Source organism: Carcharodon carcharias, chromosome 9, assembly GCF_017639515.1.
Source record: "Carcharodon carcharias isolate sCarCar2 chromosome 9, sCarCar2.pri, whole genome shotgun sequence".
In the NCBI taxonomy this organism is placed as follows: domain Eukaryota; kingdom Metazoa; phylum Chordata; class Chondrichthyes; order Lamniformes; family Lamnidae; genus Carcharodon; species Carcharodon carcharias.
Genome location: NC_054475.1, coordinates 168206857 through 168219809, shown reverse-complemented (window position 1 = coordinate 168219809; position 12953 = coordinate 168206857). Strand labels below are relative to the sequence as shown.

The 12953-nt window shown below is 55.5% G+C and overlaps 1 protein-coding gene across 1 annotated transcript in view; it reads left to right on the top strand.

The window, feature by feature from the left end:
* The window catches only part of LOC121282499 (adhesion G-protein coupled receptor G2-like), a 283503-nt gene that overhangs the window by 138607 nt on the left and 131943 nt on the right, over nt 1-12953 (top strand). Inside the window, exons 4-7 of the mRNA XM_041196201.1 lie at nt 2369-2637; nt 2730-2823; nt 9337-9620; nt 10743-10844. Of these exons, the coding sequence (XP_041052135.1) occupies nt 2369-2637; nt 2730-2823; nt 9337-9620; nt 10743-10844 (749 nt within the window). The remainder of the gene's footprint in view (nt 1-2368; nt 2638-2729; nt 2824-9336; nt 9621-10742; nt 10845-12953) is intronic.

Sequence of the window (12953 nt, the reverse complement as noted above, 5' to 3'; positions counted from 1 at the left end):
CCCCACACACTGACCCTTACACACTGACCCCACACACTGACCCCATCACACTGACCCCCACACACTGACCCCCACACACTGACCCCACACACTGACCCCACACACTGACCCCCACACACTGACCCCCACACACTGACTCTCACACACTGGCCCCACACACTGACCCCCACACACTGACCCCCACACACTGGCCCCACACACTGACCCCCACACACTGACCCCCACACACTGACCCTCACACACTGACCCCCATACACAAATTGTCACACACTGACCCCACACACTGACCCCCACACACTGACCCCCACACACTGACCCCCACACACTGACCCCACACACTGACCCTCACACACTGAGCCCCACACACTGATTCTCAGACACTGACCTCACACACTGACCCTCATACACACTGACCCCCACACACTGACCCCACACACTGACCCCACACACTGACCCTCACACATTGACCCCGCACACTGACACCCACACACTAACTCTCACACACTGACCCCTGGCCTGTAATTCTAATTCTCCCAGGCTTTAGCATTGAGACGGTGGAGAGTTTTTAAACTGCTCTGTCATTCCTGTCACCGACTGGATCGGCCTCAGAATTATGGCCTGTGTGGGCATTGCCTGCAGTGCCTCTCCCCCACTTTCCTGATGTCTTTGCCGTCGGCAGCAGGAGTTACAACATTTTTTTAAATTGATAATCAAGTAATTGTTTTTTACTTCAGTCTTTCATGGGATGTGGGTGTCCCTGGCAAGACCAGCATTTGTTGCCCATCCCTAATTGTCCTTGAACTGAGGGGCTTGCTAGGCCATTTCAGAGGGCAATTAAGAGTCAACCACATTGCTGTGGGTCTGGAGTCACATGTAGACCAGACCAGGTAAGGACAGCAGATTTCCTTCCCTAAAGGACATTAGTGACCCAGATGGGTTTTTACAACAATTGATGATAGTTTCATGGTCAATAGCTTTCAATTCCAGATTTTATTAATTGTGTTTAAATTATACCAGCTGCTGAGGTGGGATTTGAACCCATGTTCAGGGCATTAACCTGGGCCTCTGGGTTCCTAGTTCAGTTGCATTACCACTACTCGGCTGTTTAGTTTATTTTTACGGATTTATGAGCTTTTCAAAGCCTATTTGGCTCCTGAGTTCTTTTATAGTGGATACTGCGTGGATGGGTTGGAGGGGGTTGAGATGGGGTAAAGGGAGGTGAAGCAGTTAAGGGACTGAGGGAGGTATGGGGGAAAGGGGGTTGAGGGGGATAAGGGGTTGAGAGCGTAAAGGATTGATGGGGTTATGGGGATGAGTGGATAAGGGGGTTTGAGCTATGAGGGATGGGGGTGAGGTGAGGGGGGGGAGATGTGGGACGGTGAGGGTTATGGGGGTCTCACAGATCTCCAGAACTGGATTGATGGCTCTGTGACCCAAGGCTGGCCTTTTAATCTGGCTGCCTGAGCATTAACCGCCAACTCAAGGCCAGTCCACCTCCGCTGGGTGAAAATCTGGCAAGCGGGCACACCTTGTAGGAGGCAGGATTATGACATCAGGAAGTTTGCTAGCTCCTGATTCCTGTCTCAAACATGGAAGTCCAGCCCAAAGAGTCTGCAAATGGATTTAGAGAGGTTAGCTGAGTGGGCAAAAAATTGGCAGATGGCAAAATGTGAAGTGGTTCACTTTGACAGGAAGAATAGAAAAGGAGTGAACTATTTAGACGGAGAGAGACTGCGGAAAAATCCTGGGTGGGTGGGGGTTGGGGGGGGTGGGGTGGGGAGGGGGCGGGGGGGTATTGACAGGGGTACACACTGAGACGATGCTTCTGTGCCTAGGGAAATCCAGAATTTGGGGGCACGGTTTAAAAATACACAGGTCTCCAATTGAAGATGGAGATGAGGAGGAATTTCTTCTCTGAGGGGCCATTAGTCTTTGGAAGCGAAAAAAACCAAACATGTCTTTCACCCAGAATCTGTTTTCTTTCAACTCAGACCATTTCCACTTTTTGAGATATAACTCAACAGGAGACGGTTCCTGCTGAGATGGTAACCGGTCTCCATTGTCTCCACAACCACAGGAGATTAAAGTTCAGTCTTTTGCATTGCATCTCTCCCTTTCAATTGTTTCTGTCTGAAGTAGGCTATGACACTTTTCCAGGTGCAGCATTCCATGCTCTCTCTGGATTAGTCGGTCAAGTATAATCCACGCAGGAGTTTTCCAGAAAGTGGTTACAGCTTTTGCTGTGTGTGTTTTTTCAAAAAAAAACACGAATCTGCCTTTAAAAAGTTCAATATGTCTGTAAATAATTTGAGGCTGTGATCCACTGTTGTGACATTGTTGAAACTTAGTGAATAATTTGTGTGTTTAGGAATCTGCGCCGTGATTATCCCTCGAAGATCCTGATGAACCTGTGTACGTCTTTGTTCATGCTGAACATTATCTTCCTGATTGACTCTTGGATGGCTTCGTTTAACAGTCAGGGGCTCTGTATCTCTGTGGCTGCCTCCCTCCATTACTTCCTGCTCACGTCCTTTACCTGGATGTGTATTGAGGCGATCCACATGTACTTTGCGCTGGTGAAAGTCTTCAATATCTATGTCCGCCATTACATACTGAAATTCTGCCTGGTTGGATGGGGTGAGTAAAACCCGCTCTGAACAACTGAAACTTCATCCGGTCAGTAACCATGGCCCCTCCATCCCTTAACTCATCTGTTGTGTTCCAAACAGGAGTCCCAGCTGTTGTTGTGGGAATGCTGCTCTGCATCAATGTGGACATTTATGGTTACAAAACAAAGACGAGATCTGCCAATCCAGCCGATAGGTTGTAAGTTGAACAATCTCCACCGGACGATTTACTGCCAGACACTGCTCCTTTTCCAACCGAAACCTCAGGAATAGTGCAACGGTTTGGGTTTAGACTTTAACTTTCCACCTTCCTCTCACCCCCGAGACCTCTGTTCCAGTGAAGCCCAACGTAGGTTCTGAGGAACAGCACCTCATCTTTCGCTGAGGCCTGTCACAGCCTTCTAGACTCAACATTGGGTTCAACAAATTCAGATCGGAGCCTCTGCCCCGATTATTTTCAGATGGAGCTGATGGTAATGCTTCTGCAATTTCCATTTACAGCTCCTCTTTGTTTCTTGTCCCACTATCATCTCGTTCTGGACATGCACCATCATCCTGTTCGACATTTAACCTCTCTACCGCCCAGACTATCACAGACTTTCCTTTTGGTTCTCCTCTCCCCTCCCTCCATTGCCCAGCCTCGATACCTGTTTTAAACCTGTCACATCTCTAACTTTTCCCAGCTCTGACAAAAGGTCATCGGCCTGAAACATTAACTCTCTTTCTCTCTCTCCAGATACTGTCTGACTTGCTGAGTATTTCCAGCATTTTCTGCTTTTATTAATGAAGGCGGGAAATTGGGCTGGTGGCATCTCGAGGGATGGGGGGAGGGGGATTGTTGGGGGGGGAGGGGGATTGTGGGGGGGGAGGGGATTGTGAGGTCGGGAGGGGGATTGTGGGGGGGGAGGGGATTGTGAGGTCGGGAGGGGGATTGTGGGGGGGGAGGGGATTGTGGGGGGGGGGAGGGGGATTGTGGGGGGGGGAGGGGGATTGTGAGGTCGGGAGGGGGATTGTGGGGGGGGAGGGGGATTGTGGGGGGGAGGGGATTGTGAGGTCGGGAGGGGGATTGTGGGGGGGGGGAGGGGGATTGTGGGGGGGAGGGGGATTGTTGGGGGGGGGAGGGGGTTGTGGGGGGGGAGGGGGATTGTGGGGGGGAGGGGGATTGTGGGGGGGAGGGGGATTGTGGTGGGGGGAGGGGGGTTGTGGGGGGGAGGGGGATTGTGGGGGGGGAGGGGGATTGTGGGGGGGGAGGGGGATTGTGGGGGGAGGGGGATTGTGGGGGGGAGGGGGATTGTGGGGGGAGGGGGATTGTGGGGGGGGAGGGGGATTGTGGGGGGAGGGGGGTTGTGGGGGGGAGGGGGATTGTGGTGGGGGGGAGGGGGATTGTGGGGGGGAGGGGATTGTGGGGTCGGGAGGGGGGTTGTGGGGTCGGGAGGGGGATTGTGGGGAGGGAGGGGGATTGTGGGGGGAGGGGGGATTGTGGGGGGGGAGGGGGATTGTTGGGGGGGGAGGGGGTTGTGGGGGGGGAGGGGGATTGTGGGGGGGGAGGGGGTTGTGGGGGGGGAGGGGGATTGTGGGGGGGAGGGGGATTGTGGGGGGAGGGGGATTGTGGGGGGAGGGGGATTGTGGGGGGGAGGGGGATTGTGGTGGGGGGAGGGGGGTTGTGGGGGGGAGGGGGATTGTGGGGGGGAGGGGGATTGTGGGGGGGAGGGGGATTGTGGTGGGGGGAGGGGGGTTGTGGGGGGGAGGGGGATTGTGGGGGGGGAGGGGGATTGTGGGGGGGGAGGGGGATTGTGGGGGGAGGGGGATTGTGGGGGGAGGGGGATTGTGGGGGGAGGGGGATTGTGGGGGGGGAGGGGGATTGTGGGGGGAGGGGGGTTGTGGGGTCGGGAGGGGGGTTGTGGGGTCGGGAGGGGGGTTGTGGTTGGGGGGAGGGGGATGGTGGTGGGGGGGAGGGGGATTGTGGGGGGGAGGGGGATTGTGGTGGGGGGAGGGGATTGTGGGGGGGGGAGGGGGTTGTGGGGGGGGAGGGGGATTGTGGGGGGGAGGGGATTGTGGGGGGGGAGGGGGATTGTGGGGGGAGGGGGATTGTGGGGGGAGGGGGATTGTGGGGGGAGGGGGATTGTGGGGGGGGAGGGGGATTGTGGGGGGAGGGGGGTTGTGGGGTCGGGAGGGGGATTGTGGGGGGGGAGGGGGATTGTGGGGGGAGGGGGATTGTGGGGGGAGGGGGATTGTGGGGGGAGGGGGATTGTGGGGGGAGGGGGATTGTTGGGGGGGGAGGGGGTTGTGGGGGGGGAGGGGGATTGTGGGGGGAGGGGGATTGTGGGGGGGAGGGGGATTGTGGTGGGGGGAGGGGGGTTGTGGGGGGGAGGGGGATTGTGGGGGGGGAGGGGGATTGTGGGGGGGAGGGGGATTGTGGGGGGAGGGGGATTGTGGGGGGAGGGGGATTGTGGGGGGAGGGGGATTGTGGGGGGAGGGGGATTGTTGGGGGGGGAGGGGGTTGTGGGGGGGGAGGGGGATTGTGGGGGGGAGGGGGATTGTGGGGGGGAGGGGGATTGTGGTGGGGGGAGGGGGGTTGTGGGGGGGAGGGGGATTGTGGGGGGGGAGGGGGATTGTGGGGGGGAGGGGGATTGTGGGGTCGGGAGGGGGGTTGTGGGGGGGGAGGGGGTTGTGGGGGGGAGGGGGATTGTGGTGGGGGGAGGGGGATTGTGGAGTCGGGAGGGGGGTTGTGGGGGGCAGGGGGATTGTGGGGGGGAGGGGGATTGTGGGGGGGGAGGGGATTGTGGGGGGGGAGGGGGATTGTGGTGGGGGGAGGGGGTTGTGGGGGGGGAGGGGGTTGTGGGGGGGGAGGGGGTTGTGGGGGGGGAGGGGGGTTGTGGGGGAGGGAGGGGGATTGTGGGGGAGGAGGGGGATTGTGGTGGGGGAGGGGGATTGTGGTGGGGGAGGGGGATTGTGGGGGGGAGGGGGATTGTGGGGGGAGGGGGATTTTGGGGGGAGGGGGTTGTGGGGGAGGGAGGGGGATTGTGGGGGAGGGAGGGGGGTTGTGGAGTCGGGAGGGGGGTTGTGGGGGGGGAGGGGGTTGTGGGGGGGGAGGGGGTTGTGGGGTCGGGAGGGGGGTTGTGGGGGGGGAGGGGGATTGTGGGGGGGGAGGGGGATTGTGGGGGGGGAGGGGGATTGTGGTGGGGGGAGGGGATTGTGGGGGGAGGGGGATTGTGGGGGGAGGGGATTGTGTGGGGGGAGGGGGATTGTGGGGGGAGGGGATTGTGTGGGGGGAGGGGGATTGTGGGGGGAGGGGGGATTGTGGGGGGGGAGGGGGATTGTGGTGGGGGGAGGGGATTGTGGGGGGGGAGGGGGTTGTGGGGGGGGGAGGGGGTTGTGGGGGGAGGGGATTGTGGGGGGGGGAGGGGGATTGTGGGGGGGAGGGGGATTGTGGGGGGGGAGGGGGATTGTGGTGGGGGGAGGGGATTGTGGGGGGGGAGGGGGTTGTGGGGGGGGGAGGGGGATTGTGGGGGGAGGGGATTGTGGTGGGGGAGGGGGTTGTGGGGGGAGGGGATTGTGGGGGGGAGGGGGATTGTGGTGGGGGGAGGGGATTGTGGTGGGGGAGGGGGTTGTGGGGGGGGGAGGGGGTTGTGGGGGGAGGGGATTGTGGGGGGGGAGGGGGATTGTGGGGGGGGAGGGGGATTGTGGTGGGGGGAGGGGATTGTGGGGGGGGAGGGGGTTGTGGGGGGGGGAGGGGGTTGTGGGGGGAGGGGATTGTGGGGGGGGAGGGGGATTGTGGGGGGGAGGGGGATTGTGGGGGGGGAGGGGGATTGTGGTGGGGGGAGGGGATTGTGGGGGGGGAGGGGGTTGTGGGGGGGGGAGGGGGATTGTGGGGGGAGGGGATTGTGGTGGGGGAGGGGGTTGTGGGGGGAGGGGATTGTGGGGGGGAGGGGGATTGTGGTGGGGGGAGGGGATTGTGGTGGGGGAGGGGGTTGTGGGGGGGGGAGGGGGTTGTGGGGGGAGGGGATTGTGGGGGGGGAGGGGGATTGTGGGGGGGGAGGGGGATTAAAACATATTGAAATTACTGACAAGCAGATTGTTACTTGGATTAAGAACCAATGGAAGGAATAAGTGCAGCATAAGTCCCGCCCCTCTCACCAGGAACCACCCCTCCAGAACAGGCTCCGCCCCTCTCACCAGGAACCACCCCTCCAGAACAGGCTCCGCCCCTCTCACCAGGAACCACCCCTCCAGAACAGGCTCCGCCCCTCTCACCAGGAACCACCCCTCCAGAACAGGCTCCGCCCCTCTCACCAGGAACCACCCCTCCAGAACAGGCTCCGCCCCTCTCACCAGGAACCACCCCTCCAGAACAGGCTCCGCCCCTCTCACCAGGAACCACCCCTCCAGAACAGGCTCCGCCCCTCTCACCAGGAACCACCCCTCCAGAACAGGCTCCGCCCCTCTCACCAGGAACCACCCCTCCAGAACAGGCTCCGCCCCTCTCACCAGGAACCACCCCTCCAGAACAGGCTCCGCCCCTCTCACCAGGAACCACCCCTCCAGAACAGGCTCCGCCCCTCTCACCAGGAACCACCCCTCCAGAACAGGCTCCGCCCCTCTCACCAGGAACCACCCCTCCAGAACAGGCTCCGCCCCTCTCACCAGGAACCACCCCTCCAGAACAGGCTCCGCCCCTCTCACCAGGAACCACCCCTCCAGAACAGGCTCCGCCCCTCTCACCAGGAACCACCCCTCCAGAACAGGCTCCGCCCCTCTCACCAGGAACCACCCCTCCAGAACAGGCTCCGCCCCTCTCACTGGAGTGTGGTAGGGGCTGGAGGAGGTTACAGAGATAGGGAGGGTTGTAGGGGCTGGAGGAGGTTACAGAGATAGGGAGGGGTGTAGGGGCTGGAGGAGGTTACAGAGATAGGGAGGGTTGTAGGGGCTGGAGGAGGTTACAGAGATAGGGAGGGGTGTAGGGGCTGGAGGAGGTTACAGAGATACGGAGGGTTGTAGGGGCTGGAGGAGGTTACAGAGTCAGGGAGGGTTGTACGGGCCGGAGGAGGTTACAGAGATAGGGAGGGGTGTAGGGGCTGGAGGAGGTTACAGAGATAGGGAGAGGTGTAGGGGCTGGAGGAGGTTATAGAGATAGGGAGGGTTGTAGGGGCTGGAGGAGGTTACAGAGATAGGGAGGGGTGTAGGGGCTGGAGGAGGTTATAGAGATAGGGAGGGGTGTAGGGGCTGGAGGAGGTTACAGAGATAGGGAGAGGTGTAGGGGCTGGAGGAGGTTATAGAGATAGGGAGGGGTGTAGGGGCTGGGGGAGGTTACAGAGATAGGGAGAGGTGTAGGGGCTGGAGGAGGTTATAGAGATAGGGAGGGTTGTAGGGGCTGGAGGAGGTTACAGAGATAGGGAGGGGTGTAGGGGCTGGAGGAGGTTATAGAGATAGGGAGGGGTGTAGGGGCTGGAGGAGGTTACAGAGATAGGGAGAGGTGTAGGGGCTGGAGGAGGTTATAGAGATAGGGAGGGGTGTAGGGGCTGGGGGAGGTTACAGAGATAGGGAGAGGTGTAGGGGCTGGAGGAGGTTATAGAGATAGGGAGGGGTGTAGGGGCTGGAGGAGGTTATAGAGATAGAGAGGGGTGTAGGGGCTGGAGGAGGTTACAGAGATAGGGAGGGGTGTAGGGGCTGGAGGAGGTTACAGAGATAGGGAGAGGTGTAGGGGCTGGAGGAGGTTATAGAGATAGGGAGGGGTGTAGGGGCTGGGGGAGGTTACAGAGATAGGGAGAGGTGTAGGGGCTGGAGGAGGTTATAAAGATAGGGAGGGGTGTAGGGGCTGGAGGAGGTTATAGAGATAGAGAGGGGTGTAGGGGCTGGAGGAGGTTACAGAGATAGGGAGGGGTGTAGGGGCTGGTGGAGGTTACAGAGATAGGGAGAGGTGTAGGGGCTGGGGGAGGTTACAGAGATAGGGAGAGGTGTAGGGGCTGGAGGAGGTTACAGAGATAGGGAGAGGTGTAGGGGCTGGAGGAGGTTATAGAGATAGGGAGGGTTGTAGGGGCTGGAGGAGGTTACAGAGATAGGGAGGGGTGTAGGGGCTGGAGGAGGTTATAGAGATAGGGAGGGGTGTAGGGGCTGGAGGAGGTTACAGAGATAGGGAGAGGTGTAGGGGCTGGAGGAGGTTATAGAGATAGGGAGGGGTGTAGGGGCTGGGGGAGGTTACAGAGATAGGGAGGGGTGTAGGGGCTGGAGGAGGTTACAGAGATAGGGAGAGGTGTAGGGGCTGGAGGAGGTTATAGAGATAGGGAGGGGTGTAGGGGCTGGGGGAGGTTACAGAGATAGGGAGAGGTGTAGGGGCTGGAGGAGGTTATAGAGATAGGGAGGGGTGTAGGGGCTGGAGGAGGTTATAGAGATAGAGAGGGGTGTAGGGGCTGGAGGAGGTTACAGAGATAGGGAGGGGTGTAGGGGCTGGTGGAGGTTACAGAGATAGGGAGAGGTGTAGGGGCTGGAGGAGGTTATAGAGATAGGGAGGGGTGTAGGGGCTGGGGGAGGTTACAGAGATAGGGAGAGATGTGTCTTTTTGTTCTGTACAGATTATTGTTTTAGTTGTAGACATGGAGGTTGAGTGCCTGCGCTATGAATTGCTGGATTGTCTTCGAGCGATGGGAAAATTATAACTTTGTGATTGATTGGAATAAAATGCCAAGTGAAATTATTTCCCTTATTTTTGCAGTTGTTGGTTGAAGAATGACACAGCTTTCTACATTTCAGTGGTCGCTTACTTTGGCCTGGTATTCCTGATTAACCTGTCAATGTTCATTGTTGTGCTGAACCAGATTCAGGCAATGAGAAGTAAGAGACACTGTGACAGGGCACCGGATATCATTGTGCATCACCTCAAGAGCAGCTCCAGTCTGACTATCCTGCTGGGTTTAACCTGGGCATTCGCTTTCTTTGCCTGGGGACCAGCACAAGTCACTTTCTTGTACTTTTTCTCCATTGTCAACACACTTCAAGGTAACTGGAATGTCATAGCTCAAAAATCACCAACAGGCTAGATGGTGTTGCCTCAAATAGAGAAGATTCTGGGGTGATGGAACTGAGGGGTTTAATATGATGAAAGGATTCGATAGGGTTGATAGAAACTGTTTCCACTGGTGGGCGGTGGAGGGGAGTCCAGAACAAGGGGGCAGAATCTTAACATTTGCGCAGTTCAGGGTGATGTCGGGAAGAACTTCACACACAGGGGAGTGGGAATCTGGAACTCTCTACAGTATTGGTCTCTTTATTTAAGGAAGGATATAAATGTGTTGGAAGCAGTTTAGAGAAGGTTTACCAGACCAATACCTGGAATGGGTGGATTGTTTTATGAGGAAAGGTTGGACAGACTAGGCTTGTATCCACTGGAGTTTAGAAGAGTAAGAGGTGAATTGATTGAAACATATAAGATCCTGAGAGGACTTGACAGGGTGGATTTGGAGACGATGTTTCCTCTTGTGGGAGAATCTAGAACTAAGGGTCACTGTTTAAAAATAAGGGGTTACCCATTTAAAACAGAGATGAGGTGAATTTTTCTCTCAGGGTTGTGAGTCTTTGGAACTCTCTTCCTCAAAAGGCAGTGGAAACAGGGTCTTTGAATGTTTTTAAGGCAGAGTTAGATAGAGTCTTAATTAACAAGGAGGTGGAAGGTTATTGGGGGTAGGCAGGAATGTGGGGTTGAGGTTACATTCAGGTCAGCCTTGAGCTTATTGAACGGTGGAGCAGGCTCGAGAGGCGAGTGACTTACTCCTGCTCCTAATTTGTATGTTTGTATGTAACTCTCTCCCAAAAATCTGTTGAGTCTGGGGCTCAGTTGAAAAATTTAAAAATTGAGATTGGCAGATTTTTGTTGGGGAAGGGGATTAAGGGTTACTGAACCAAGATAAGTAGATGGAGGTAAGAGACAGATAAGCCATTATCTGATTGAATGGTAGAACAGGCTCAAGGGGCTGAATGGCCTCCTCCTGCTGCTGGGTACAGCTCCAGGCCTGGTCTGAGGTGATTTTATCACAACCCACAAGCTGCAATTTGAAACAATTGAGAAGCGTGTTTTTATGTTGAAGGATGGGAATCTTTCAATGACTTGCTTTGTCTTCACAGGATTCTTCATCTTTGTGTTTCACTGTGTGATGAAAGATAATGTTCGGACCCAGTGGAGGATTCACCTGTGCTGTGGTCGATTTCAACTCAATGAGTATTCTGGTAAGACTGGGGATTATTCTCATTGCTCACTCAAAACTCTAGGATAACTGCTCCCAAAAAGGAGTTATTTAAAGCTGAATTTAAATTCTCAAACTGCCGATGGTGGGATTTGAATTCAGCGAGCCTCCAAGTAGAAAAGTCACCAGGTCTGGAAGAGATGCGTCCTGAGGTTCCTGAGGGAAGTAAAGGTAGAGTGCGGGGTCCTGCTCACAATCTCCCAAACCCCCTTCGGTATGGGAAAGGTGCCCGAGGACTGGAAGATAGGAACTGTTACACCCCAGTTCAAAAAAAGTGAGAGGGATTGTAGTGGTTGTAAAGCCATTCCTACTGTTTTAGGGGTCACGTGATTGCACTGACGAATCAGCCCTAAGCACAGGTAACCTTCGGAGTGGAGCTTTCTAGCATTGAACCTGGTTCAATCATGTAGCTTCAAAACAAGTCCTGTAAATAAAGTTACCTTTTTCAAGTAAGGAACCTCTCCGGTACATCAGGTTCATTACAGAGATTATCCCAGAGAGTATCGGGCCAGTCACACTAACATTGGTGGTCGGGAAACATTTAGGAACAATAACATGGGGCAGAATGAAATGAAAACAGAAATGTTCTTTCAAAGAACCAGCACAGGCACGATGGGCTGAGTGGTCTCATGATTCTCAGAACTTGCCTGGATTATTAGTGTGAGAACAAAACCACTTGAATTCCATGCTATACAAAATATGCACATTGGGATTTATTGAGCTTCTCTCATTGTTAAGTATCAGCTATTGGAAAGCAGGCAAGGGTTACAGCCCACAGACCCTTTTCACACTTCTGCCAAGGTGTTTTGATTAATTTGACTGGATGAACAGCCTCTCACCATCTGGTCGGATTTCCCTTCCTGCTGTCTGCCACAATGCTGCTTAACACCAACTGGAGAAGGACAAATCCCTCTCCCCGGCTCAGCTATTAAATAAGGTGGTGTGGAAGGAGACCTGTCTCTTTGAAACCACGCAGTATTGCATGCATACATATAACCATGCATATGCACATGCACGCACACACACACACATACACACACAGGTGCACACAAGCATGCAAGTGTAAAACACGCACACATAACAGACTGCACGTGCTCATGCATGCACAAATGCACGCACATGCACAGGCAGACACACACGCACATAACAGACTGTGCGCACACTCACAAACACGTATACACAACCTCTCACCATACACACACTTTACACACTTCACACTCATACAGCTCTTGCACCTACTGTATACTCTTGACACTCAAAGTCAAACTTTCTCACAATGAAAATCATTTTAAGAAAAGCATGTGACTTGCCTAGAAGCTAAGATTTACACCACTGATTGAAACCAGCAGTACAGAAAAACTTACAAAGTTTAAAAATGAGATGAAATGTCAGCAGCTAAACACGGCAGCAGTGCTAGAGATCCCAGACTAACCATATGTGATTGTGATGTGAGTGTGCCAGTGTTTATCACCATTCTGTGCTAGTGCACGTGTCTGTGCTAATGCACGTGTCTGTGCTAGTGCACGTGTCTGTGCTAGTTCATGCTCCTCCAGTGAGGAGGAGAGGAGGATAAGGAGGAGGAGAGTGAGAGGACGTAGGGCGGATTGGGAGGTCCTGGGTGCTGCATGAAGGGGCCAGAGCTGCACCAGACCCAGAGGGTAATGAAACTGTCATACATCCTCTGCGGAGGTGTGAAAGTACTTATGCAGCCCCTTGAATATATAGGCAGAGACTGAGCGATCTGCAGATGTCTGAGACACAGTCCAAGACAGGACTCAGGCTATCAAAGTCTACAGCAACATCATCCTGTGGCATGCTCACAGGGGAGATCTCCTCCTACATGGACATGATGCCGATAGCTCTGAAGGTCACTGTCGCACTCAACGTTTTCACAACAGGCTCCTTTCAGGCAGCAGGTGGAGATTTCGGGAGCATAATATAACCTGCTGCACACCACTGTTTCAATGTCTTCACTGATGTTATGTTTCAAAAGGCAGAGAGTTAACACTTGCTTCACACTGGACATGCAGAGGCAGCTGGATGGAGCCAAAGGGTTTCCCTCGGATACAGGGAGCCATTGATTGTAGGCACT